Source organism: Salvelinus fontinalis, chromosome 9 (assembly GCF_029448725.1).
Source record: "Salvelinus fontinalis isolate EN_2023a chromosome 9, ASM2944872v1, whole genome shotgun sequence".
NCBI classification, from domain to species: Eukaryota; Metazoa; Chordata; class Actinopteri; order Salmoniformes; family Salmonidae; genus Salvelinus; species Salvelinus fontinalis.
The window spans coordinates 29,277,854-29,302,858 of NC_074673.1; the positions used below are offsets into that span (position 1 = coordinate 29,277,854).

General features: G+C 42.6%; 1 protein-coding gene and 1 pseudogene across 3 annotated transcripts in view; both read right to left on the reverse strand.

Moving 5' to 3' along the window:
* Positions 1-22,998, reverse strand: part of bcl2l13 (BCL2 like 13) — a 41,349-nt gene extending 18,351 nt beyond the window's left edge. Inside the window, exons 1-6 of one of the 3 annotated variants that reach the window (XM_055933995.1) lie at positions 22,787-22,998; positions 13,773-13,958; positions 7,247-7,342; positions 6,873-7,029; positions 6,140-6,212; positions 5,536-5,664 (exon numbers count right to left, since the gene is read on the reverse strand). In XM_055933995.1, coding sequence (XP_055789970.1) covers positions 5,536-5,664; positions 6,140-6,212; positions 6,873-7,029; positions 7,247-7,342; positions 13,773-13,896 — 579 coding nt within the window. In that variant the 5' untranslated portion in view covers positions 13,897-13,958; positions 22,787-22,998. The other 2 variants (XM_055933997.1, XM_055933996.1) reach the window with 2 other exon arrangements.
* Positions 22,999-24,346: 1,348 nt separating this feature from the next.
* Positions 24,347-25,005, reverse strand: LOC129861815 (ubiquitin carboxyl-terminal hydrolase isozyme L1-like; annotated as a pseudogene).

A 25,005-nucleotide genomic window follows, 5' to 3' on the forward strand; every position in this document is an offset into this window, starting at 1 on the left:
AGGGGGATGTGGTCTGGAGTCGGGAGCTTTGACTGCCATACAAGACTCTGGCACACGCTCGAAGGGTTTCTTAAAGGCCCGCACATGTCGCACCGAATGTGGATCGAGCGTTTATCTGTCGATCATTCAGCGCGCTCTGTTTTAGGGACCTCCCGCTGTAGACGTCTGAATTCAGACCCTTTTAAAGCCATTCTCCATGTAAAATCAGTGCGCACTCGGTTTGAAAATTAGGTGCTAAGTATTCTCGGCTAGCAAACCCTATTGATGTGTAAGCCTAGACCTCAGTCAGAAAGTAAGACTGCCTAACACACACAATTACATTGTATTAACACAAAACTATGCATTTCTTCTGACAAATCATTACTCAGACTGGAAATGCTGCCATGCAGTCAAGTCATCTGAGGCATCCAAAGGGTGTTTGAGTGAATGTTTATTTTCTGAGCAGAGTCGAGTCGGTATTGTAGTTAGCTAAGATAATAAAGTACTAACTACATCACCGACTCAACTGCCCTGTGTGTGAGAAAAACAAATTGTTATTCATACACAATGTTGACCGCAGTCATTTGGCTGACCAATAACAGTCATCCGAAATTCCATGACTGTCACAGCCCTAGTAATCATCACACACACAGCTATTTGTATTGACAGCAGAACCACTTTCTACAGGACTGGCCAGACTTCTGGGTTGTTTCATTTGATTTAATTCACTTTTTGACAGCACCCTTTTGATTCGAACAAAACTTTTCATACATACACTACATAGCCAAAAGTATGTGGGTACCTGCTTGTAGAACATCTCATTTGAAAATCATTGGCATTAATATAGAGTTGGTCCCCTCTTTGCTGTGATCGCCTACAATCTTCTGGGAAGGCGTTCCACTAGATTTTGGAACATTGCTGCGGGGACGTGTCTTCATTCAGCCACAGCAGTATTAGTGAGGTCGGGCACTGATGTTGGGCAATTAGGCTTGGCTCGCAGTCGGCATTCCAATTCACCCCAAAGGTGTTCGATGGGGTTGAAGTCAGGCCTCTGTGCAGGCCAGTCAAGTTCGTGAGAATATTTCAAAGAGAAATACACAACGCAGAGGACGAGAGTTCAATAGAGTACTAACGATTAATGGAAAGTGTTTTTTCTGTAATAGGGGATTAATGATCAATGGGTCAGAGACATGGGAGGAATTTCAGTCCAGGACTCATAGCAAGTTCTCATTGGTCCAAATTGTTTATACATTGAACCTGAAATAGGATACTTGTTATTTGGCCAGTGGCCCAGTTTTATTGCAAGGAATTCTAAATTGGTCACCCACAGGCTAGGACTGGGTTATAAAGTACATTCTGTCCCTTTGTTCTAGGAGAGAATCACAGAAGAGAATCACTGAGGACAGGGAAGAATGAACATCTACCTCCCCGCATGATTAGTTCTCTTTGAATAAACCTATTTTCCTCCCCCTGATTTGCATCGGGGTCTGTATTATTGAAGAGTAACATCAACTGCTAACAAGTTCTTCCATACAGATCTCGACAAACCATTTCTCTATGGACCTCGCTTGTGCATCGGGGCATTGTCATGCTAAAACAGCAAAGGGACTTCCCCAAACTGTTGCCACAATGATGGAATCACAGAATTCTGTTGAATGTTGTGTGCTGTAGCGTTAAGATTTCCCTTCACTGGAACTAAGGGGTGTAGCCCAAACCATTAAAAACAGCCCCAGACCATTGCAATCAGGCACCACTATGCAGTCGGGCAGGTAGTCTTCTCCTGGCATCCGCCAAACCCAGATTTGTTTGTCAGCCTGTCAGATGTGAAGTGTGATTGATCACTCCAGACTCCAATGGCGGCAAACTTTACACCACTCCAGCTGATGCTTGGTATTTTGCATGTTGATCTTAGGCTTGTGTGCGGCTGCTCTGCCATGGAAACCATCTCATGAAGCTCTCGACAAGTTGTTGTGCCAACGTTGCTTCCAGAGACGGTTTGGAACTCGGTAGTGAGTGTTGCAACTGAGGACAGGCACTTCAGCGATCCCGTTCTGTGATCTTGTGTGGCCTACCACTTTGCGGCTGAACCGCTTTTGCTCCTAGACGTTTCCACTTCACAATAACAACACTTACAGTTAACCGGGGAAACTAGCAGGGCAGAAATTTGGAGAACTGACTTGATGGAAAGGTGCCATTCAATGACGGTGCTACATTCAAAGAAACTGAGATCTTCAGTAAGGCCATTCTACTGCCAATATTTATCTATGGAGATCGTGTCGCTGTGTGCTCGATTTTATACACCTGTCTGCAAAGGATGTGGCTGAAACACCCGAAATCCACCAATTTGAAAAGATGTCCACATCCTTTTGGCCATGTATTGCATTTTCCCATGGTCGAAGTGGTCAGAAACTGAGTTTTTGGACCTGAATGACAAAACATTTAGGAGATAGAGGGGCTTAAAGTCAATGCATTTTGCATACCTCACCCAACCATGAGACATCCATGTTTTCCCTCACTGGAAAAGATAAATGGTTGAGTTTGATATCATTTTAAAGTTTACAAAAAACAGGGTTGTCAAACCACAATTTCTTGGTGAAAAAAAATTATTTCTTAATGTCTATCAGATATGTTGTAGTTTATACCCTACTTTACATAATCGGAGTTGTTTTCCGCCATTAGTTAAGACACAGCATACTCTTGAATGCAGGGTGGGTGGCATTTCAAGCATAGAAATAGAATTCGTAGACTAGCCATATCCCTTCAGATCATAGTGTTAACTTCCTATTACTACCACAAAGATGGCCGCTAGTTCACCCACCGTCGAATGTCAACTTAAAATGGGAAAGTATATTCCATCTATACTTCTATGATTTCAATAGATTTTCTATGTAAAACTGATATTCCCATTCGTGTCAACATTCTCTGATGTGTAGATCCATTTGAAAAATGAACCTTTCAATTTTATGTACATGTCAGCCAAAACATGACACCCACACTGTTTTCAAGAGTATTCTGAACAGCAGTTAAAACTGATGGCGGGTACAACACAAAAACCTACGATTATGTAAAATGAGAGTTTCAACATGTGCAAAAATACAAAAATCGGATGACGTTTTTAGATAATGACTATTTGAGATCCCTATTTGTAAACTTTTAAAATGACAACTCAAACAGTTTATATTTTCCATTGATGAAGACATGTCTCATAGCAGGGTATGTAAAATGGGTAAATTTTGAGAACCTCCATCTCCTAAATGTTTTGGCATTCAGGTTAAAAAAAAGTTACTTTCTGACCACTTCTACCATGGGTGAAAATGTATAGACCGTTTCGTTCAAAAAAAGTGTGGCGGTCAAAAAGTGATTGAAATCAAATGGAACAACCCTTCTATCAGTTCCAATTTACATAATGAGAAAATCTGGATGCATTTACAGAGGCAGCAATTATTATTGGTCTTTTGACCAATCAGATAATATCTCTTGCCCATAATTGGGCAAAAGATAAGAATTGGGCTGCCTGTCTAAACACTGCATATTTAGACTACATTTCACTTAAACTAGGTTCAGTTAGGATTGCCGGAGTTTTAAATGAGTCCCGGGTTTATTAAATGCTGGGTGGATTAGAGGACAGGTGTCAAGCAGCCTCTCAGCACAGGGGCACTTCACAATTGTGAGCCCAATCTACACTGAACAAAAATATAAAAAACGCAACAATTTCAAAGATGTTACTGAGTTACAGTTCATAAGGAAATCAGTCAATTTAAATAAATTCATTAGACCCTAATCTATGGATTTCACAACTGGGAATACAGACATGCATCCAATGGTCCCAGTCACATAGGGCGGCGCACAATTGGCCCACCGTCGGCCGGGTTTGGCCAGGGTAGGCCGTCATTGTAAATAAGATTTTTTTCTTAACGAACTTGCCTAGTTAAATAAAAAAAGGTAAAAAACAAATACGATTGCAAAAACATTTTCAAAGTAGTGGTGTGGATCAGAAAATCAGTCAGTATCTGGTGTGACCACCGTTTGCCTCATGCAGCGCAACATCTCCTTCACATAGAGTTGATCAGGCAGTTGATTGTGGCCTGTTGTCCTACTCCTCTTCAATGGCTGTGTGAAGTTGCTGGATATTGTCAGGAACTGGAATACGCTGTTGTACACGTTGATCCAGAGCATCGCAAACGTGCTCAATGGGTGACATGTCTGGAAGAACTGGGGCATTTGCAGCTTCCAGGAATTGTGTACAGATCCTTGCGACATGGGGCAGTGCATTATCATGATGAAACATGAGGTGATGGGCAGCGGATGAATGGCACGACAATGGACCTCAGGATCTCGTCATGGTATCTCTGTGCAGTCAAATTTCCATCGATAAAATGCAATGGTGTTCGTTGTCCGTAGCTTATGCCTGCCCATACCATAACCCCACCTCCACCACGGGGCACTCTGTTCACAACATCAACAAACCACTCACCCACACGATACCATACATGCTGTCTGCCATCTGCCCTGTACAGTTGAAACTGGGATTCATCCATGAAGAGCACACTCCTCCAGCGTGCCAATGGCCATCGAAGGTGTGCATCTGCCCACTGAAGTCAGTTATGACACCGAACTGCAGTCAGGTCAAGACCCTGGTGAGGACGACGAGCACGCAGATGAGTTTCCCCAGGACGGATTCTGACAGTTTGTCCAGAAATTCTTCACTGTGCAAACCCAGTTTCATCAGCTGCCCGGGTAGCTGGTCTCAGACTATCCCGCAGGTGAAGAAGCCGGATGTGGAGGTCCTGGGCTGACATGGTTACATGTGATCTGCGGTTGTGAGGCCAGTTGGACGTACTGCCAAATTCTCTAAAAAGACATTGATGTGGCTTATGGTAGAGAAATTAACATTCAATTATCTGGCAACAGCTCTAGTGGACATTCCTGCAGTCAGCATGTCAATTACACGCTCCCTCAAAACTTGACATCTGTGGCATTATGTGACAAAACTGCAAATTTTTGTCCCCAGCACAAGGTGCACCTGTCTAATGAGCTTGCGGTTTAATCAGCTTCTTGATATGCCACACCTGTCAGGTGGATGGATTATCTTGGCAAAGGAGAAATTCTCACTAACAGGGATGTAAACTAATTTGAGCACAACCTTTTTTCTGGGATCTTTTATTTCAGCTCATGAAACATGGGACCAACACTTTGCATGTTGCGTTTATATTTTTGTTCAGCGTAGAATGGAGATAAACCAAGCACCCTTACAACAACTCTTTACCAACAACAACATCCATGTTAACATTTTATGCACTTAAGTTTTATCGTTATGTTCTGGTTTATCAAAATTCATTACCAACAAAGACAAAATGCCCTTATAGCCAACCATGTACAGTGGATATCTGGCGCCCTACTCTGGCTATACTGTGTACAGCAGCCAACAGGTCAAGGCTGAAACATTTATCTGCTTGAACTTCGCATGAGAAATTAATAAGTGGTTCATTCTTGGTCCGTCCCCTGTCCCATCCTACCAATATGTACCACCCATCCCCTTGTCCAGTGTCCACTCACCCATCCTCCCTGCTGGATGATGTATTCTGCCTCAGCCTCCTCCAGGAAACGGACCCCCAGAGGTAGCAGGTGGGCCAGGATCTGTCCTTCTCCCTGGAGGGCCTGCAGCAGCACCAATGGCACCAGCACCTGGGGACAGGGGAAGGCAGTGTCCCGTTCAAGACACTGTCCAAAAGCAACCAGGATAGGTAGCCGCAAAGGTCTCCCGAGTGGTGCAGCGGTCTAAGGCACTACATCTCAGTGTAAGAGGCATCACTATAGTCCCTGGTTCGAATCCAGGCTGTATCACATCCGGCCGTGATTGGGAGTTCCATAGGGCGGCGCACAATTGGCCCAGCGTTGTCCGGGTTTTGCCGGGGTAGACAGTCATTGTAAATAAGAATTTGTTCTGAACTGACTTACCTAGTTAAAGGTTAAATAAAATATTTTTTTTAAAACAAACAGGCTTCCACCATGATGTTTACACCTATCAGATTCTTCAGATCGGCAAATTCCATAGGCCAAAGAGCTAGGGGGAAAATCGTATGGGTTGTTTCTGAGCTAGACCTCATAGGTTGTCAGTCAGAGTCAGTAACTGCAGGTGAACAGTAGAGAGATCCCTCACCTTGCTCCAGCCACTCTGCGTGTGGCAAGAGATGTCTTGTGCTGCTTCTCTGAAATGCTCGTAGTCCAGCGGGCTGTCAAACAAACACACAGGGGCTCAGGCTGGAAACATAACAGGGTTGCTTTATACAAGTTCACAAACTGCACGCACACACTAACACCCCTCAGTGATCATTCAAAGTCATTTGAGAAATTGAAATGCATGTGCCACTGAGAGCTGGTTTATAAATAAGACTAACCTAGATTAGACACACACCTAGCCTACGTGATATGAGTAATGTCCTTGCATTTATGTAACTTGAGAAAATGAATGTTAGGCTAGCCTATCTGATGGTTGTGTGCCATTGACTAAACCTATGTTAGGGATTCTTGGAATCTAATGTCATCATTAAAAAGATTAAAAATAAACCTCGAAGTAGTCATGCAATACTTTCATAAGGTCTATGTGCTGTTCTGAACTTGCTACACAGGAACATTTTCCCTACGGCGGTATGAAAGAAACAATCAACCTTGAGTTTGACTTCAGGCCTACAGTACAGGTGAGCCACCCAGGCCCTGCTGAGCAGACTATTTCAAGGACTGAAACGTATACCTTTTCTCAGGCATATATCGAGTTAACTAATTAGTTCTCTTTTTAAAAGGGTGAATAGTGAACAACACTACAACTGGCTGCTCATTGACTGACTGACACACACAATATTAGACTGGGTGTACACTGCAGAACAGATACTCACGCACTGAGGAGTGTGTGTACAGTAGAGGCCAGGTGTGTGTCCAGGTCTCTGGCCACCCGGTCGCCCAGAACAGCCAGGCAGTCCTCGATGGAGCTCTCTGGGTTGGCTGGGCTAAACACTGGAGATGTATGGCAGTCGAAGCCTGTACTGGAGAAGGCTGCACACACACACACGTATTTATTTGACAGTCCCAGACCCAGTTGTTCAAGAACAGAGACCCAACTATTAGCATGTCAGACTTGTCGGTGTTGTGATGGCATACAATATATGGTATATGTGTTTTTATTTTTAAAAATGTATTACAGAAAAACCAGTATACATACAAGAAGTATACAAACGGACTATACGGTATATGTGTTTGTGCTTCCTCTTACAGTCTGAGACCTCATCTTCCAGTTGCTTCAGCTCTTCCTCTAGCTGTGCCTTCATTACTCTGTTCCTCTCTCTGTCCACAGCATAATGGCCATCTCCTGGAAGGGAACACAACATCACATGACGGTCAGCTAACAGTCACACATTACATATTTAGAATCAATGACAATGTTTGAGTGGCTTTACAACTTTGAAGTGGATCAATTAGCGATACATACAAGCATGAATAGCCTACACATTCTAAAGGGCTAGGTCATGACGACGAGGTGTGTAACCTACAAGGAAGATCACACAGGAGTTTGTCCTGGGGAGGCATAATTAATATTTTTTATATTTTAAACTCTTAATTGAACGATACATTAGAACCAAGCCTCTTTAGCTCTAAGCTTCTTGACCCAAACAGAAAAGCCTCAACTTGGCAACCAGACAAGGCATTTCCCCTGAAGTAATCTCTAGGGACTCAGTCTAGTAATTCTCTGATCAGTACTAAATGACAAGTAAAATCAACAGTAACACTATAAACCACATTGGCAAATGTATTTCTAAATCAATTCTCCCAAAAGAGTCTTCACCTCCGATGTAACTGATTGTATGATGTAATAACTGCAGGTCACAAATGTATGTAAAGGTTTACAGGGAGGTTAGGTTAAGAAGGAAACAAAAAACAGAACATTGCGTAGTGTGTAGGAGTGTGTAGGAGCCTTTACAAGTCAAAGCAGCAGTAATGCACCCCAACTCCCGAGTGTAGGCCCCTCTTTTTATTTGCATTTACCCGACATTCAGAAAGTATTCAGACCCCTTGACTATCTCCACATTGTTACGTTACAGCCTTATTCTAAAATGGATAAAATATTACACTATAAAATGTTATGTAATTATATTTATAAAAAATAAACTGAAATATGACATTCACATAAGTATTCAGACCCTTTACTCAGTACTTTGTTGAAGCACCTTTGGCAGCGATTACAGCCTCGAGTCTTCTTGGGCATGACGCTACAAACTTGGCACACCTGTACTTGTGGAGTTTCTCCAATTCTTCTCTGCAGATCCTCTCAAGATCTGTCAGGTTGGATGGGGAGCGTCGCTGCACAGCTATTTTCAGGTCTCCAGAGATGTTTGATCGGGTTCAAGTCCGAGCTCTGGCTGGGACACTCAATGACATTCAGAGACTTGATCCGAAGCCACTCCTGCGTTTTCTTGGCTGTGCTTAGGGTTGTTGTCCTTTTGGAAGGTGAACCATCGCCCAAGTCTGAGATCCTGATTGCTCTGGAGCAGTTCAAAAAATAAATAATCAAGGATCTCTCTATACTTTGCTCCATTCATCGTTCCCTCAATCCCGACTAGTCTCCCAGTCCCTGCCACTGAAAAACATCCCCACAGCATGATGCTGCCACCACGCTTAACCCTAGGGTTAAGGTTTACTCCAGACGTGACGCTTGACATTCAGGCCAAAGAGTTTAATCTTGGTTTCATCAGACAAGAAAATCTTGTTTCTCATGGTCTAAGAGTCCTTTAGGGGACTTTTGGCAAACTGCAAGAAGGCTGTCACGTGCCTTTTACTGGGGAGTGGCTTCCGTCTGGCTACTCTACCATAAAGGCCTGATTGGTGGAGTGCTGTAGAGATGGTTGTCCTTCTGGAAGGGTCTCCCTTCTCCACAGAGAAACTCTGGAGCTCTGTTAGAGTGACCATCGGGTTCTTGATCACCTCCCTGACCATGGCCCTTCTCCCTCGATTGCTCAGTTTGGCCGGGCAGCCAGCTCTAGGAAGAGTCTTGGTGGTTCCAAACTTCTTCCATTTAGGAATGATGGAGGCCACTGTGTTCATGGGGGACGTTCAATGCTGCTGATATTTTTTGGTACCCTTCCCCAGATCTGTGCCTTGGCACAATCCTGTCTCAGAGCTCTATGGACAATTTCTGACCGTTTGAGCAGACACATGCACATTTGTGGCCTGCTGGAGGTCATTTTGCAGGGCTCTGGCAGTGCACCTCCTTGCACAAAGGCGGAGGTAGCGGTCCTGCTGCTGTGTTGTTGACCTCCTACGGCCTCCTCCACGTCTCCTGATGTACTGGCCTGTCTCCTGGTAGCGCCTCCATGCTCTGGACACTACGCTGACAGACACAACAAACCTTTTTGCCACAGCTCGCATTGATGTGCCATCCTGGATGAACTGCACTACCTGAGCCACTTGTGTGGGTTGTAGACTCCGTCTCATGCTACCACTAGAGTGAAAGCACCGCCAGCATTCAAAAGTGACCAAAACATCAGCCAGGAAGCATAGGAACTGAGAAGTGGTGTGTGGTCACCACCTGCAGAACCATTCCTTTTTTGGGGGTGTCTTACTAATTGCCTATAATTTCCACCTTTTGTCTATTCCATTTGCACAACTGCATGTGAAATTTATTGTCAATCAGTGTTGCTTCCTAAGTGGACAGTTTGATTTCACAGAAGTGTGATTGACTTGGAGTTACATTGTGTTGTTTAAGTGTTCCCTTTATTTTTTTGAGCAGTGTATATATATATATATATTTATTTTTTTAATAGGACAAAACACAAATCACAACAAGAGGGACACCAACACTACATAAAGAGAGACCTAAGACAACAACACAGCATGGTAGCAATACAATATGGCAGCAGCACAGCATGGTAGCAGCACACACATGGTACAAACAAAGTGTCAATAAAACTGTCCAGTTTCAGTGTTTTTTTGCAGCTCGTTCCAGTAGCAAGCTGCAGCGAACTGAAAAGAGGAGTGACCCAGGGATGTGTTTGCTTTGGGGATCTTTAACAGAATGTGACTGGCAGAACAGGTGTTGTATGTGGAGGATGAGGGCTGCAGTAGATATCTCAGATCAGGGTGAGTGAGGCCTAAGAGAGTTTTATAAATAAACATTAACCAGTGGGCCTAGTGCCCGGGTTTTCAGAAATGGCCAGTTTACAGAGGAGTAGAGTGCAGTGATGTGTCCTATAAGGAGCATTGGTGGCAAATCTGATGGCCGAATGGTAAAGAACATCTAGCCTCGACAGCACCCGTACCTTATAAATGACATCTCTGTAATCTAGCATGGTTAGGATGGTCATCTGAATCAGGGTTACTTTGGAAGCTGGGGTGAAATATGAGCAATTATGATAGAGGAAACCAAGTCTAGATTTAACCCTCTCAGGTATGAACATTCAATAGTCACCGTTTACCAAACAGAGCAATCATGGATGGATCCACAACATCAGAGCTTGCTACAGTGCAGAAGTAGGCAACTAGATTCAGCCGCAGGACAGTTTTTGGGGGGAGCTGATGGTTGGGGGGGCCAGAAAATAATCAGAATCATTTGTACACTGCAAACTGAACACAACTAAGCCCATACCCCAGTTACATTGGGACAAGATCACATCTCTTTTTGTATTTGTGGAAATACTTGGGAACAGATTTTCTAAATTAAACACATTTTTGCTGAATTCCAGGTGATTTGTATTTACAAAAAAATATAAAACTTGTTGCCGACCCTTGCCATAGGAGATAACGCTCCACGCTCTAATTACAAGCTGACCTCCTCGTCCTTCTCTCTCTAGCAATACAGGCCCTCTCATCGCGTGTGTACAGGCCCTCTCATCGCGTGTGTACAGGCCCTCTCATCGCGTGTGTACAGGCCCTCTCATCGCGTGTGTACAGGCCCTCTCATCGCGTGTGTACAGGCCCTCTCATCGCGTGTGTACAGGCCCTCTCATCGCGTGTGTACAGGCCCTCTCATCGCGTGTGTACAGGCCCTCTCATCGCGTGTGTACAGGCGCACATGCCCACCACTCATTTACACACACAAACACAGGGGAATTATTCACAACATCCATTGCATGCGGCTGGGGGCAGGCAGAGAGACCCACATGAGGGGGCACACACAGCACGGAGCCTTCCCTGTACTCCCTGTACGCCTTCCCTGTACTCCCCCACATCTCAAGACCTCTTACTGGTTAAGACAGAATGCAGCCGTTCAGCCAGTGAGCACCGTGGGAGGGGGCGAGTGTGATGCAGAGAGATTGCATTGGGCCGATGCTCTGTCAGTTCACACTGCCTCTATGGAGCTGCATTGGTCAACTCCACTATGCTTCTAACATGCCGTATATTTGACTGGGCCCAAGGCTAGCCTCCTACTGCTCTCCTTTGTTTGGAAGCAAGCAGCACAGATAAAACAAGGCACCTGAGATCACTTATAGAATTAATACACACAAGGGCATAGCATAAAAACTGGTGGCACTCAAATCCTGAGTGTACTACTTATTGCTAGGAAAGGGGGGAGGTCAAACAGAGGGACTAATCTGTACCCAGGTAACGCCTAGTACAACAGCCAATTTCCACACATCAATCGCCTCACCCTTAGACGCTCTCCTGGTCGTTCACACATTAACTCACTCAGTGAGACACAGTGAGGCTCAGTGTTAGTTTTCCAAGCCAGGCTAGGTGCTGGTTCAGCAGTCTGTCCAGCCTGCCTGCGCCTGTCTTTGCTCTGGCCCAGTAACGTGTGAGTAATCCTACAGTGATTGCACACGACAGGCTGTCAGAACGAGGAGTGGGCCAAGCGGAAAGCAGGGATCAGGCATTTGTCTTTACTAGCCTTGTGACGATACCAGTGCCGCAATATTTCAATATTTTTTCCATGGTAAAAATGAAAAACATGAAGCAGATCAAACTATTTAGTCCTTTAAAACCCGCTGTATGGAAAATATTGTGCTATAGCTTGGAAAATAAATACATGGGACAACATGATGTTAATTTCCAACATTAGGGTCGTTTTCCTAACAAAGTTAAATCCTTTTCCTGTTTTGTATCTTTGCCACAATACTAACGAGTTTTGTGATACTGGTCTCTACTCCCTTCACTCATCCCTTCCATCCATTCCGGACCTACCCGATGGCAAAACAGTCTTGCTCTTCCTGTCTGAAAGACAAAAGGCATTTGCCTTTCAAAGGGGACAGTCAGACTCATTCATATTCCATGGCAATCACATGGAACACATGGCAGACCTCGGAGAATCCCGGACTACTGCTCATGCAAGACGGTCAGTAGTTAGGAGAGCAGGTCAGGCCATGGTAACATGAACTAGCTGGACTCCCTGGCATGGTGAGACACTGAATACCCTAAACCAATATAGGCTAGTGAATGGAGTTCATGATGGACATATTTTGTATATCAAACCATTTCCCACCATTATGTCAGTGACTGTCAACATTACTAGATGCTGTTCAGCATCCGCACAACTAGGTTAGAGATACCAAAGTGCTTGGAGGTAGAGGGCTGCATTCCAGCGCGGTCTGCGTTTTTCATGTTGCGGTTGGGAGCAGGCGGTCAGACAGACGACTTTGGAATGAAAATATTTGTTGTCCAGATTATTTGGAAACTGTCGTCTTTCTGCTTTGTATGCATTAGCCTAAATTTTGTATTAAAAGCACATCTGTCGCATTATTCACACACTTTCATAATTCGCTGCTTCAACTTAAGTAGCCTACTTCTCTTCTAGTTGGGCGTGTGAGATCAAGTGTGCCTAGTATGTGTGGTCTCATTGAAATAGAGTAGGCTGCCTATGCATGGGCGGAGAATCACTGGCAGTTATCTTTTCAAGGAAATGGACTTCCTAAATATGATTAGGACATAGTTTACTACATTGCCTTGAAATAAATATTGACTACCCATATTTGTCTCAGTCTGAAAATCGTCCCAGTCCTAAAAAGGTAGGCTATAAAAATTGCTCAAGAGAGTCTCTCCAACTCTGCTCTCTTCCACTACATTTAGCATATTGGCTAATATAGCCGTTAATACCACGTGAGAATCTCTAGCAATGTAACCAAGGCTATTTCTTAGGTCATTTTTGCACATTTTGATATTGCCTATAGGGTGCAAAATTGTAGGAACCATGGCTGGCAAGTGAGCTGCGTCACATACTCCTAAAATAACATTGTGGGACTGCGGTTGGGTTCGGGACCAGTTCTTACGGTAGTTGGACAGAAAGGCAGCGGTGCGGCATGTAAAGCTGAAGAAATCAGTCCACCGCAGACCTCTACTTGAAGGTGGTGCCAGCACAAGCTGCCCATACATTCTTTGATTGACACGTGGTTCTCACCATTTGTGTGAGAGCTTCCAGAATTAGGAAAAGAAAAGACAGTGCACTAGCTCAACCCTCGAACAACACAAGACAGCCTCTGGAATGCACTAAACCTACTGGGCAGGTTTTAATGCCAGAGACAGATAGCAATCACAGCATAGTTCTATTGAGAGACGATGAAAGGGAGGATAGGCACCGGCAGGCAGTCTGCCTAGATGCTGTCTGCACCCCAATTCTTTACCCTTCACCAGAAGTGTGCACCGGTACACTCTCGCATGGATTTAACTCAGTCCAGGCAATGCTTAAACCATGGTGAGGAGTGTCCAGTGCTAGTGCTGACTTGGATGAGGGTGGAGAATCACGAAAGGAAAGCAGCCGCTCTCTCCTCTTCATCCTGATTTAGTGGGAGTTAAGGGGGTGCAGTGTCCCTTACCTCTGCCAGCGGTGGCCTGCAGCCGAGAGGGGGGCAGGAGTCCCAGGTAGTTGAGGACGATGTACTTGGTCTCGTAGTGGAAACCCTCAGGCACAGAGGTGGAGGAAGAGCCCGAGGCAGCCATTGAAGAGATGCAGCGTCAGACTCTCAGGCACATGCAGTCAAATGTGGAAAAAGTTCAAACTCCTGAAAGTATAAAGGAAAGCACACTGGTTATTACAGTTATCAAAGTACCTAGTAAGAACATTGATGTGTGTACAGTGAGAAACAAAGTGTGAAATCTATGCTGAATACAAGCCGTAAACACATTTTGCTCAGGCATGAGAGTAATAAAAACGCATGGTAAAGACTGCTTCATGGATTGCATGGGGATGACAAGTGCAGCAGCAGAGAGAAAGCCTGAGGCACCGTTTATGAACAGCACAGTCTGGCCACATTATCTCATCATTCCATTCATATCATGGCGCAATAGCAATGATGCACTGCAATCTCTGTTGCAGCTGTTTCCATGAGTGATATCATAGCCAGCTCCATTTTCAGAAGAGCATTTGAATATAAAGCCATGTGGTAGTGGAAGGAGCAAGCCAATTTCACACAGGGTTGCCATGTTCACGGTTTTCCAGCCAAGTTGGGATACTTTGAAAATATATTGAGTTGCGGGTGTTTGGGCTACTTCTAATTTGCACTGCGGCCACCATGCCTTTTCTCTTTAAAAAAACAAACATGTATTCACTATGACCTGCTGCTGACTATCAGGCAATGTTGCTGAGTGAGTGAGTGGTGGGAAGGACCAGTGTGTGTGTGTTGAGAAACCACTATTGGCTGAGTCAAGTGAGTGAGGAGACAGAAGCACACGTGCACATCGCAACAACTTTTTACCAGTTGTAGTAAGGCTATTTAATTTGTCATTATGCGCGAGTGGAAATTTGAAATTTAAGTTAAGGAATGCCCTTGCGTGCTTCTGTTATGGGGGGGAAGTACTCAATGAAACTGAAAATAAAATGTGGAGAATGATACATTTGCATCTGTTGGCCATCAAGTAGCCTATTAATTTATATGCCATTGTAGGCTACCATTTGGTACAATTATATGTTGAAATGACTATCACTGGAGTCATTTCAAATAAATTTGTGCCACTTGTGTAGCCTACCTGGAGCTGGCAAATGGATTTAATAAATAGCCTATAACTTCAGTGTAGTGTTGTTGCAGCCTTGTGTTATTATGCAATTATTAAATGACCATGTTAAGTTAACTTCAAATTTAATTATCAAAGCTCTATCACAATTGCCGATCAGTTGTTAGAACGCATTATATTGATGGTAACCGTCAGTCAGATTAGGCTACAGGTATAAGAAACAGTCTGATGTTGACAAGCATATTCAGTGTAACGATCGTCGTATAGAGGAGAAGGAGAAGACCAAGGTGCAGCGTGGTAAGTATTCATAATTCCTTTTAATGAATACGAATACTAGAACAAAACAAAAACGATAAACAAACAGTTCTGCAAGGTGACATACACTAAACAGAAAACAACCACCCACAAACACAGGTGGGAACAGTCTACCTAAGTATGATTCTCAATCAGAGACAACTATAGACAGCTGCCTCTGATTGAGAACCATACCAGGCCAAACACACAGAAATACAAAACAAGGACAACATAGAACACCAGGATTGGAATGCCCACCCAAACTCACACCCTGACCAACCAAAATAGAGACATAAAAAGGATCTCTACGGTCAGGGCGTGACATTCAGTTAATAAAAATATGATTAATATTTAATTCAGTGATTTAAATTACAACTCCATCCTCAGTAGCCTACTCCAGCAGGCTATGGGGAAACACAAGCACTTCTTACCTCGAAATCGCCAAACTATTCATGATGAATAAATTAGTCTTAATTTGAACTAAGCAAGTTGCTAAATTGTTCAATTTACATCTTGCCTACATTTAGCCTAGGCTACTGTAGACTATCTGAAATAAGATGTAGGCCTATCAGGGGCTATAGACTACCTGCACCACCATGCCTTCGGAAGGTATTCAGACTAGAGGTCGACCGATTATGATTTTTCAACACCGATACTGATTATTGGAGGACCAAAAAAGCAGATACCGAAGAAATAAATACATTTAAAATATATATATATATATATATAGCGTGGTAAGTATTCATGATTTTGCAGGTTATCCTACCTACAAAGCATGTAGAGGTCTGTCATTTTTATCATAGGTACACTTCAACTGTGAGAGACGGAATCTAAAACAAAAATCCAGAAAATCACATCGTATGATTTTTAAGTAATTAATTTGCCTTTTATTGCATGACACAAGTATTTGATAACCTACCAACCAGTAAGAATTCCAGGTCTCACAGACCTGTTAGTTTTTCTTTAACTTCTTCTTAATAGGGGGGCGCTGTTTTCACTTTGGAAAAAATCGTGCCCAAATTAAACGGCCTCGTACTCTGTTCTAGATCATAAAATATGTATATTATTATTACTATTGGATAGAAAACACTCTGAAGTTTATAAAACTGTTTGAATTATATCTGTGAGTAAAACAGAACTCATTTGGCAGCAAACTTCCATACAGGAAGTGAAAATTCTGAAAATGAGGCTCTGTCAGGGCCTGCCTATTCAACTGGCTTTTATTTATGGATTTGTATGCACTTCATACGCCTTCCACTAGATGTCAACAGGCAGTAGAAGGTTGAATGGGGTGTCTAGCTTGATGTGAGGCCGAATAAGAGCTTTTGGAGTGACAGGTCCGCTCTTTTGTCAGTTTTCAACTGCACGCCGGGGAACCTCACATTGTCTTCTGAAAAGCGTTCGGTATACACGACGAATTGCTCCGGCTCTGATTTTATTGGATACATATGAGAAGAACATCATAAAGTAGGATTTTCAAACGAGTTTGACCAGTTTATTCGACGTTTATTGGGAATTTTGGAATTTTTCGTTCCAGGCGCCAAGAGTTGATGGGCATGTTCGCGCCACAATGCTAGCCAAAGTTGCTAATTCGAAGGCAGAAATGGACATTCTAAAACCAAACAACGATTTATTCTGGAAGTAGGACTCCTTGCACAACATTCTGATGGAAGATCAACAAAGGTAAGAGAATATTTATGATGTTATTTCGTATTTTTGTGGTAAATGTTGGCTCCAACAAGGCGGAGAATATGTGAGCGCTGTCTCACAATACTGCATGCTGTATGTTGTACTAAAGTTATTTTTAAAAAATCTAACACAGCGGTTGCATTAAGAACCAGTGTATCTTTCATTTGCCATACAACAAGTATTTTTATGTAAAGTTTATGATGAGTTCTTTGGTTAGATTAGGTGACTGTCCAAAATATTGGCGTATTGTGGCTACGTATTCACAATGTAAAACCAGGATTTGTACCTCTAAATATGCACATTTTCGAACAAAACATAAATGTATTGTATAACATGATGTTATAAGACTGTCATATGATGAAGTTGTCCAAAGGTTAGTGATTAATTTTATCTCTATTTCTGGGTTTTGTGAAAGCTATTTTGGCGGTGAATAAATGGCGTTGTGTGTTTGGCTATTGTGGTGAGCTAATAGAAATATATATTGTGTTTTCGCTGTAAAACATTTTAAAAATCAGAAATGATGGCTGGATTCACAAGATGTTTCTTTCATTTGCTGTATTGGACTTGTGATTTCATGAAATTATATTATATGATATCCCTGTCCCGTTAGGCTAGGCTATGCTAGTCAGCTTTTTTGATGAGGAGGATCCCGGATCCGGGAGGGAGACTCGTTAGAGTTAAGAAGCCCTCCTGTTCTCCACTCACACACCTGTGTTAACTGCACCTGTTTGAACTCGTTACCTGTATAAAAGACACCTGTCCACACACTCAATCAAACAGACTCCAACCTCTCCACAATGGCCAAGACCAGAGAGCTGTGTAAGGACATCAGGGGTAAAATTGTAGACCTGCACAAGGCTGGGATGGGCTACAGGACAATAGGCAAGCAGCTTGGTGAGAAGGCAACAACTGTTGGCGCAATTATTAGAAAATGGAAGAAGTTCAAGATGACGGTCAATCATCCTCGGTCTGGGGCTCCATGCAAGATCTCACCTCGTGGGGCATCAATGATCATGAGGAAGGCGAGGGACCAGCCCAGAACTACACGGCAGGACCTGGTCAATGACCTGAAGAGAGCTGGGACCACAGTCTCAAAGAAAACCATTAGTAACACACTACGCCGTCATGGATTAAAATCCTGCAGCGCACACAAGGTCCCCCTGCTCAAGCCAGCGCATGTCCAGGCCCGTCTGAAGTTTGCCAATGACCATCTGGATGATCCAGAGGAGGAATGGGAGAAGGTCATGTGGTCTGATGAGACAAAAATAGAGCTTTTTGGTTTAAACTCCCCTCGCCGTGTTTGGAGGAAGAAGAAGGATGAGTACAACCCCAAGAACACCATCCCAACCGTGAAGCATGGAGGTGTAAACATCATTCTTTAGGGATGCTTTTCTGCAAAGGGGACAGGACGACTGCACCGTATTGAGGATGGATGGGGCCATGTATCGCGAGATCTTGGCCAACAACCTCCTTCCCTCAGTAAGAGCATTGAAGATGGGTCGTGGCTGGGTCCTCCAGCATGACAACGACCCGAAACACACAGCCAGGGCAACTAAGGAGTGGCTCCGTAAGAAGCATCTCAAGGTCCTGGAGTGGCCTAGCCAGTCTCCAGACCTGAACCCAATAGAACATCTTTGGAGGGAGCTGAAAGTCCGTATTGCCCAGCGACAGGACCAAAACTTGAAGGATCTGGAGAAGGTCTGTATGGAGGAGTGGGCCAAAATCCCTGCTGCAGTGTGTGCAAACCTGGTCAAGAACTACAGGAAATGTATGATCTCTGTAATTGCAAACAAAGGTTTCTGTACCAAATATTAAGTTCTGCTTTTCTGATGTATCAAATACTTATGTCATGCAATAAAACGCGAATTAATTACTTAAAAATCATACAATGTGATTTCCTGGATTTTTGTTTTAGATTCCATCTCTCACAGTTGAAGTGTACCTATGATAAAAATTACAGACCTCTACATGCTTAGTAAGTAGGAAAACCTGCGAAATCGGCAGTGTATCAAATACTTGTTCTCCCCACTGTATATATATATATAATAATAATAATGACAAATACAACAATACTGAATGAACGCTTTGATTTTAACTTAATATAATACAGAAATAAAATCTATTTAGTCTCAAATAAATAATGAAACATGTTCAATTTGGTTTAAATAATGCAAAAACAGTGTTGGAGAAGAAAGTAAAAGTGCAATATGTGCCATGTAAAAAAGCTAACGTTTAAGTTCCTTGCTCAGAACATGAGAACATATGAAAGCTGGTGGTTCAATATTCCCAGTTCTTCAACATTCCCAGTTAAGAAATTGTAGTTATTATAGGAATTATTACACGTCGACTATTTCTCTCTACCATTTGTATTTCATATACCTTTGACTATTGGATGTTCTTATAGGCACTTTAGTATTGCCAGCCTAATCTCGGGAGTTGATAGGCTTGAAGTCATAAACAGCGCTGTGCTTCAAGCATTGCTGGCAAATAAGCATTGCTCACAGTAAAGTGCTGTTTGAATGAATTCTTACGAGCCTGCTGCTGCCTACCACCACTCAGTGAGACTGCTCTATTAAATCATAGACTTAATTATAATAAACAGACAGCAATACGAGCCTTTGATAATTTTTATGATCAAATCCGGAAACTATCATTTCGAAAACAAAACGTTTATTCTTTAATTGAAATACGGAACCGTTCCGTATTTTATCGAATGGGTGGCAACCCGAAGTCTAAATATTGCTGTTACATTGCACAACCTTCAATGTTATGTCATAATTATGTAAAAATCTGGAAAATGAATTAGTCTTTGTTAGGAAGAAATGGTCTTAACACAGTTCGCAATGAGCCAGGTGGCCCAAACTGTTTCATATACCCTGACTCTGCTTGCACTGAACGCAAGATAAGTGACACAATTTCCATAGTTAATATTGCCTGCTAACATTAATTTATTTTAACTAAATATGCAGGTTTAAAAACATATACTTCTGTGTATTGATTTTAAGAAAGCCATTGAGGTTTATGGTTAGGTACATTTGTGCAACGATTGTGTTTTATTCACGAATGCGCTTCTGTTAAATCATCACCCGTTTGGCAAAGTTGAAGTAGGCTGTCATTCGATGATAAGTTAACAGGCACATCATTGATTATATGCAACGCAGGACAAGCTAGTTAACCTAGTAATATCATCAACCATGTGTAGTTAACTAGTGATTATGTGAAGATTGATTGTTTATTATAAGATATGTTTAATGCTCGCTAGCAACTTACCTTGGCTCCTTGCAGCCACAAGGTCCTATTGATGCTGCACTCGCGTAACAGGTGGTTAGCCTGCCACGCAGTTTCCTCGTGGATTGCAATGTAATCGGCATCCAAAAAGGCAGAATACCGATTGTTATGAAAACTTGAAAATCGGCCCTAATTAAATCGTTCATGCCGATTAATCGGTCGACCTCTAATTCAGACCCCTTGACTTTTTCCTCATTTCGTTATGTTACAACCTTATCCTAAAATGGATTAAATAAAATAAAACATTCAGCAATCTACACACAATACCCCATAATGATGTTAGGTTCTAAAAAAAAAAACATACTAAAAACTAACGGACAACTATTAAAAACTCAAACCAAGTTCATTCACCCAATGGATCAGACAGCTGAACAGACAAAGACTTGTTCCCACCAGCACAAGTATATATACCCTACTTTAGGTGAAGTCTCCTCCTTTTCCCAAACATTGCATCTTTATTGCTATGCAGGAAGTTGAGTGATGTGGGTAATAAACTGTTCCTTCTCCCTTAATGTGACCTGACCTCGGCCCCCATTCCTCACTAATCCACAGCTCTCCTCACTAATCCACAGCTCTCCAACCTTATCAGTGACTGCAACCATGCGATGGCCTTTCCCTTACTCAGTAACATTCCAAGCCTTTGTCTCATATTCAACCTTAATTGACTGATAACTCATACTTGGCTGCAAAATGTATAGGTCTCCCCATAATATTTAATATTATGAAGAGTGTTAATAATCATTATTTTAGCGATCCATCCATGGCACAGATCCTTACTAATAACAATGCCCCACATCCTGATGATTTGAGCTGCTGAACTGTAATTGCACTTGACTGTGTTTATTATGGATGAGAAAGTGAACTTGCCATTTCCAAAAAGATTAATGGGGATGCTGGTTTGCCATCTATTGCCTAGGACTGGGCTCTCTAACCCTGTTCGTGGAGAGCTACCATCCTGTAGCTTTTCACTCCTACAGGAACAGGTTTGGAGAGCCCTGACCTAGGACATCATCAGCCAGCCAGGGTTTAAATAAACTATAAGCAATACGTTTTATTGCACATTTAGGCCTAATTAAAATGATGCATTTGGCGATGTTCAACGAAACTCACTGGCACTATGAAGAATAGCTTAGCCATAAGCATACTCCTTACGCCATTTGCACACACTGGATACAGATTTTTCTATTGTGTTATTGACTGTACTTTTGTTTATTCCATGTGTAACTCTGTTGTTGTTTTTTTCGCACTGCTGTGCTCCATCTTGGCCAGGTCGCAATTGTAAGTGAGAAATTCAGAACTTCTCAACTGGCCTACCTGGTTAAATAAAGGTGAAATAAAATTGCCTAATATATAGCCTACTTTAATATAATGTTGGTAAATTTACGAGGCATTACTAGATTACCAAAATATAGCCTATACGCACGGTTCTGACTGTCTCTCTGCCTGCAACGATCCTCCCTCGCCTGCTCCCCTTTCACTTCGCTATGAAAAACGCTAGTGTGTGTTTGGTCTTCGGTCTGTACTCACAGATAGCCCTTACTTTAGTGAACCTGCGAGAGACATTGCAAGCCAGGAAATTGCGAAATACAGCATTGCGATAGCCTATATATTTTGATTACCGATTAACGTTTCTGACTGTCTGCCGGATGGCCGACATGCCTACCTATGGCTGGTTGTGCCCCTCCCATCTCTTCCACTGCTGTGAAAGATGCGAGAGTTTGTGTTCTCGAAGTAGACTATGGAAAATTGTTTGCTCCATTGCAAAAATACAGATTCTTAGGAGTCGATTCCGCAACCATGACACCCAAAAATAGGAGTCGACGTGCAAGGAGTCGAGGAATCGATTATTTTGAAGTCGACTCCGCACCACTACATCCACTGATGTTAAATGATCTGGCGAGTTTAATAAGGGATAATTATATTTTATCTACCGACATATCCAAATTTATTTAAGTAATCTCATAGTTCGCAATAATAATTGATGAAAAACGAGTTTTGCTTCTAAAATAGTTACAAGTTACTCGATATTCCTTAATTGTTTTGATAACATTTTCTCATGGGTGGGTGGGGGTATTGTATAAATGTGGCAACTCCTTTCTTGGGCTAGTTTCAGGCATTTTGTTCGGGTTTTGAGTTGTCATTGAACTAGACCTGGCAACCCTGCTTTCACCTCCACATTATTACACAACACATCATCGGCATGAACCATGAAGTTGGAGTAATCAACCAACATTTGAGTACTGTAACGTTAGTACTAACAGTGTACTAAACCACACAGGAAACCAGCGTCCGTTCATGATCAATATGCCACTACAATGGGAGAGAAACCCAAGTTCATAACCGTAGAGATCCACATTGTTCAGTGGCATTACGCCATTGTACGCGATGTACTAACTAACGTAGCTAGTTCAGTACAAGCAAGCTCGATGGAGATTCTGTCTAGCGTACACCCCTACCCCCCAACTGTTCCTGTCGCCTCTACGATAAACTTTATAACTAGCTAGCCTGCTAACTCGTGCTACTGAACACTGTTAAGATAGTAATATTGGCTCATCCTGAAGATCGATTGTCAAATAGCAGCTAGCTAAGTGTAGGACACATGACGTACCCGTTTCCAGAGGCAAATTCGGTCCTGACGACGTTTTGCTGCGTGTTGAGAAGCAAAACGTGAAACACACGCTCCCCACACTAGTACCAGCAGCCGCAAACCAGTTGTCACCAGGGTACGCCGTGTCTGTTTTATCTCGACCCTTTCCAACCAAAGCCCACAAAACGTGTCCCACGCGTCTCAGCCATCATACGAACAACATGCACCTCTTTTAGAGGAGTTTAAAGGGCATTTTCATTTATTTGGCTAATTAATTAATTACATAAGCACACCCACATCAAGGTGTATAACGAATTGCATGTTGCATTTATATTATGTAATAAAAATGAGTATCATGCATTTTGATAACTGTTTGAATTCTAATTTTTATTAATTTCACAGTTAAAATAAAGTTAAATTGTGCAAATTACAAAATATAAAAAAATACAAATAATGTAGCTTGACAAATACAACATAAAGAACAATAACAAAATACAGTTAACAGGAATGAAACAATGCAAGTGCTGCCACCACACGGATAATTTTTTGTTGTTGATTTAAAGACATTATATTGTGGTAATAATGTTTGGAAGAAGCAAGCAATCATAAACTATTATCATCTTAAACTGTTTATACATTAAGAAAACAAGTCAAACATGCTCAAATGGCATGCTTCGAGGTCACATCAATTGACTGTATAGTGCACATCGGACACAAATTGGAAGTACACTTATCACATGACGGGAAACACTATTTAAACGCTACTTGGATACCGAAGTGACTTTTTACTTGCAGGTTAGGAGACTGAGGTTAAGGTTATGAAAAGAGGTAGGCCCTTCTAACCTGCTAAGAAAATCACTTTGTATCGAAGTGGTGTGAAGAGTCTGTCCCATTACATGAAAGGTCTGTGCATGCTCATCGTGGTCAGCCCATGGCGCCGCGCACATCTGATGTATATTTAAAATTGTATACTATGGCTGCGTTTAGACAGCCAGTCCAATTCTTTTTTCCACTAATAATGGTCTTTTGTCCAATCAGATCAGCTCTGATGTGAAAATCTCCGATGTGATTGGTCAAAATACCAATTAGTGGGAAAAATATTAGAATTGGGCTGCCTGTGTAAACACGGCCTATGTGCTCTGGGGTTATGGTTGTCACAAAGTCAATATTATTCCTAAAACCTGCCTATTTCTACAATTTCTCTCCTTAAAATCGGGGTTTAAAATTAACCCTAACCTTAAATTAAGACCAAAACGCTAATTTTTGTTTAGAACATTTTTGATGATATAGCCTATTTTGACTGTGGCTATAGAATCTAGTAGAAACCCAGGTTTAATTGTGGGGGTGAGACAACATATTTGAATAACATTTATTTCATGTGATGTAATAAATTATTATTACAATGTGTGATGTAAAATTAGAAAATACAATTTGTTCATGTAAAAAAATGTTTGATCATTTTGAGACTACAGAAACAGACCTAAAATGTAGGGTTGACATCCTCGTCATCAAACAGACACCAGGCTTTGGCAAGCTTTACTATGTGCTGCAGTGTGTGTGAGCGTGTACATTGTTTGTGCTTTAGACTGTGTGTGCCTTCTTGGAGCAACAGAAGGCCATAGCAGAGAAGTGGCCCTCCCCCTCCTCTCTTTCTACAAACTCCTGACAAACATGCGCCGCATCCCAGATTAAGGAGTTGTCCTGGGTGTCTCCATGGTTCACTGGCCCCTCCATCCTAGGATCCAGCAAGTATTCTGTTCACCTTGACAAAGGTAGTTAAATGGAAGTTGACGTGATCTGCTTCAACCCGGCATTGGCCCTGTGCTGCCACGTCATAATAGGCCTCTCTGGTGGCCTGGTTCATCTCTAGGTGGGCAGCTTTGTTAAGGGAGGTCATCCAATATGTCTCGTCCACCTTCTTCACAGGCGAGTCACCATGGTACTACCATGTGGGTGGAGTTTTTGCCGACTGCGTGCAGCAGAGCTACGGTGCCACAGGAGTTGACCACTTTGTTTCTCAGGAAGAAAACAGTCAGACCCCCAAACACCAGCTCTCCTTCCTCTTCCCGGAACAACTCATGCTGTTCCATTAGCAGGAACCGCAGAATGATGGTGCCGCATGGAATCGGTACAGACGACAAATCCTCCTCGTCCAGACCTAACATGTCCATGAAACGCCAGCTACCACACACACCCAGCTTAGTAAGCAGTTTGTTGAACATCAAGGGGTTAATCTTCAT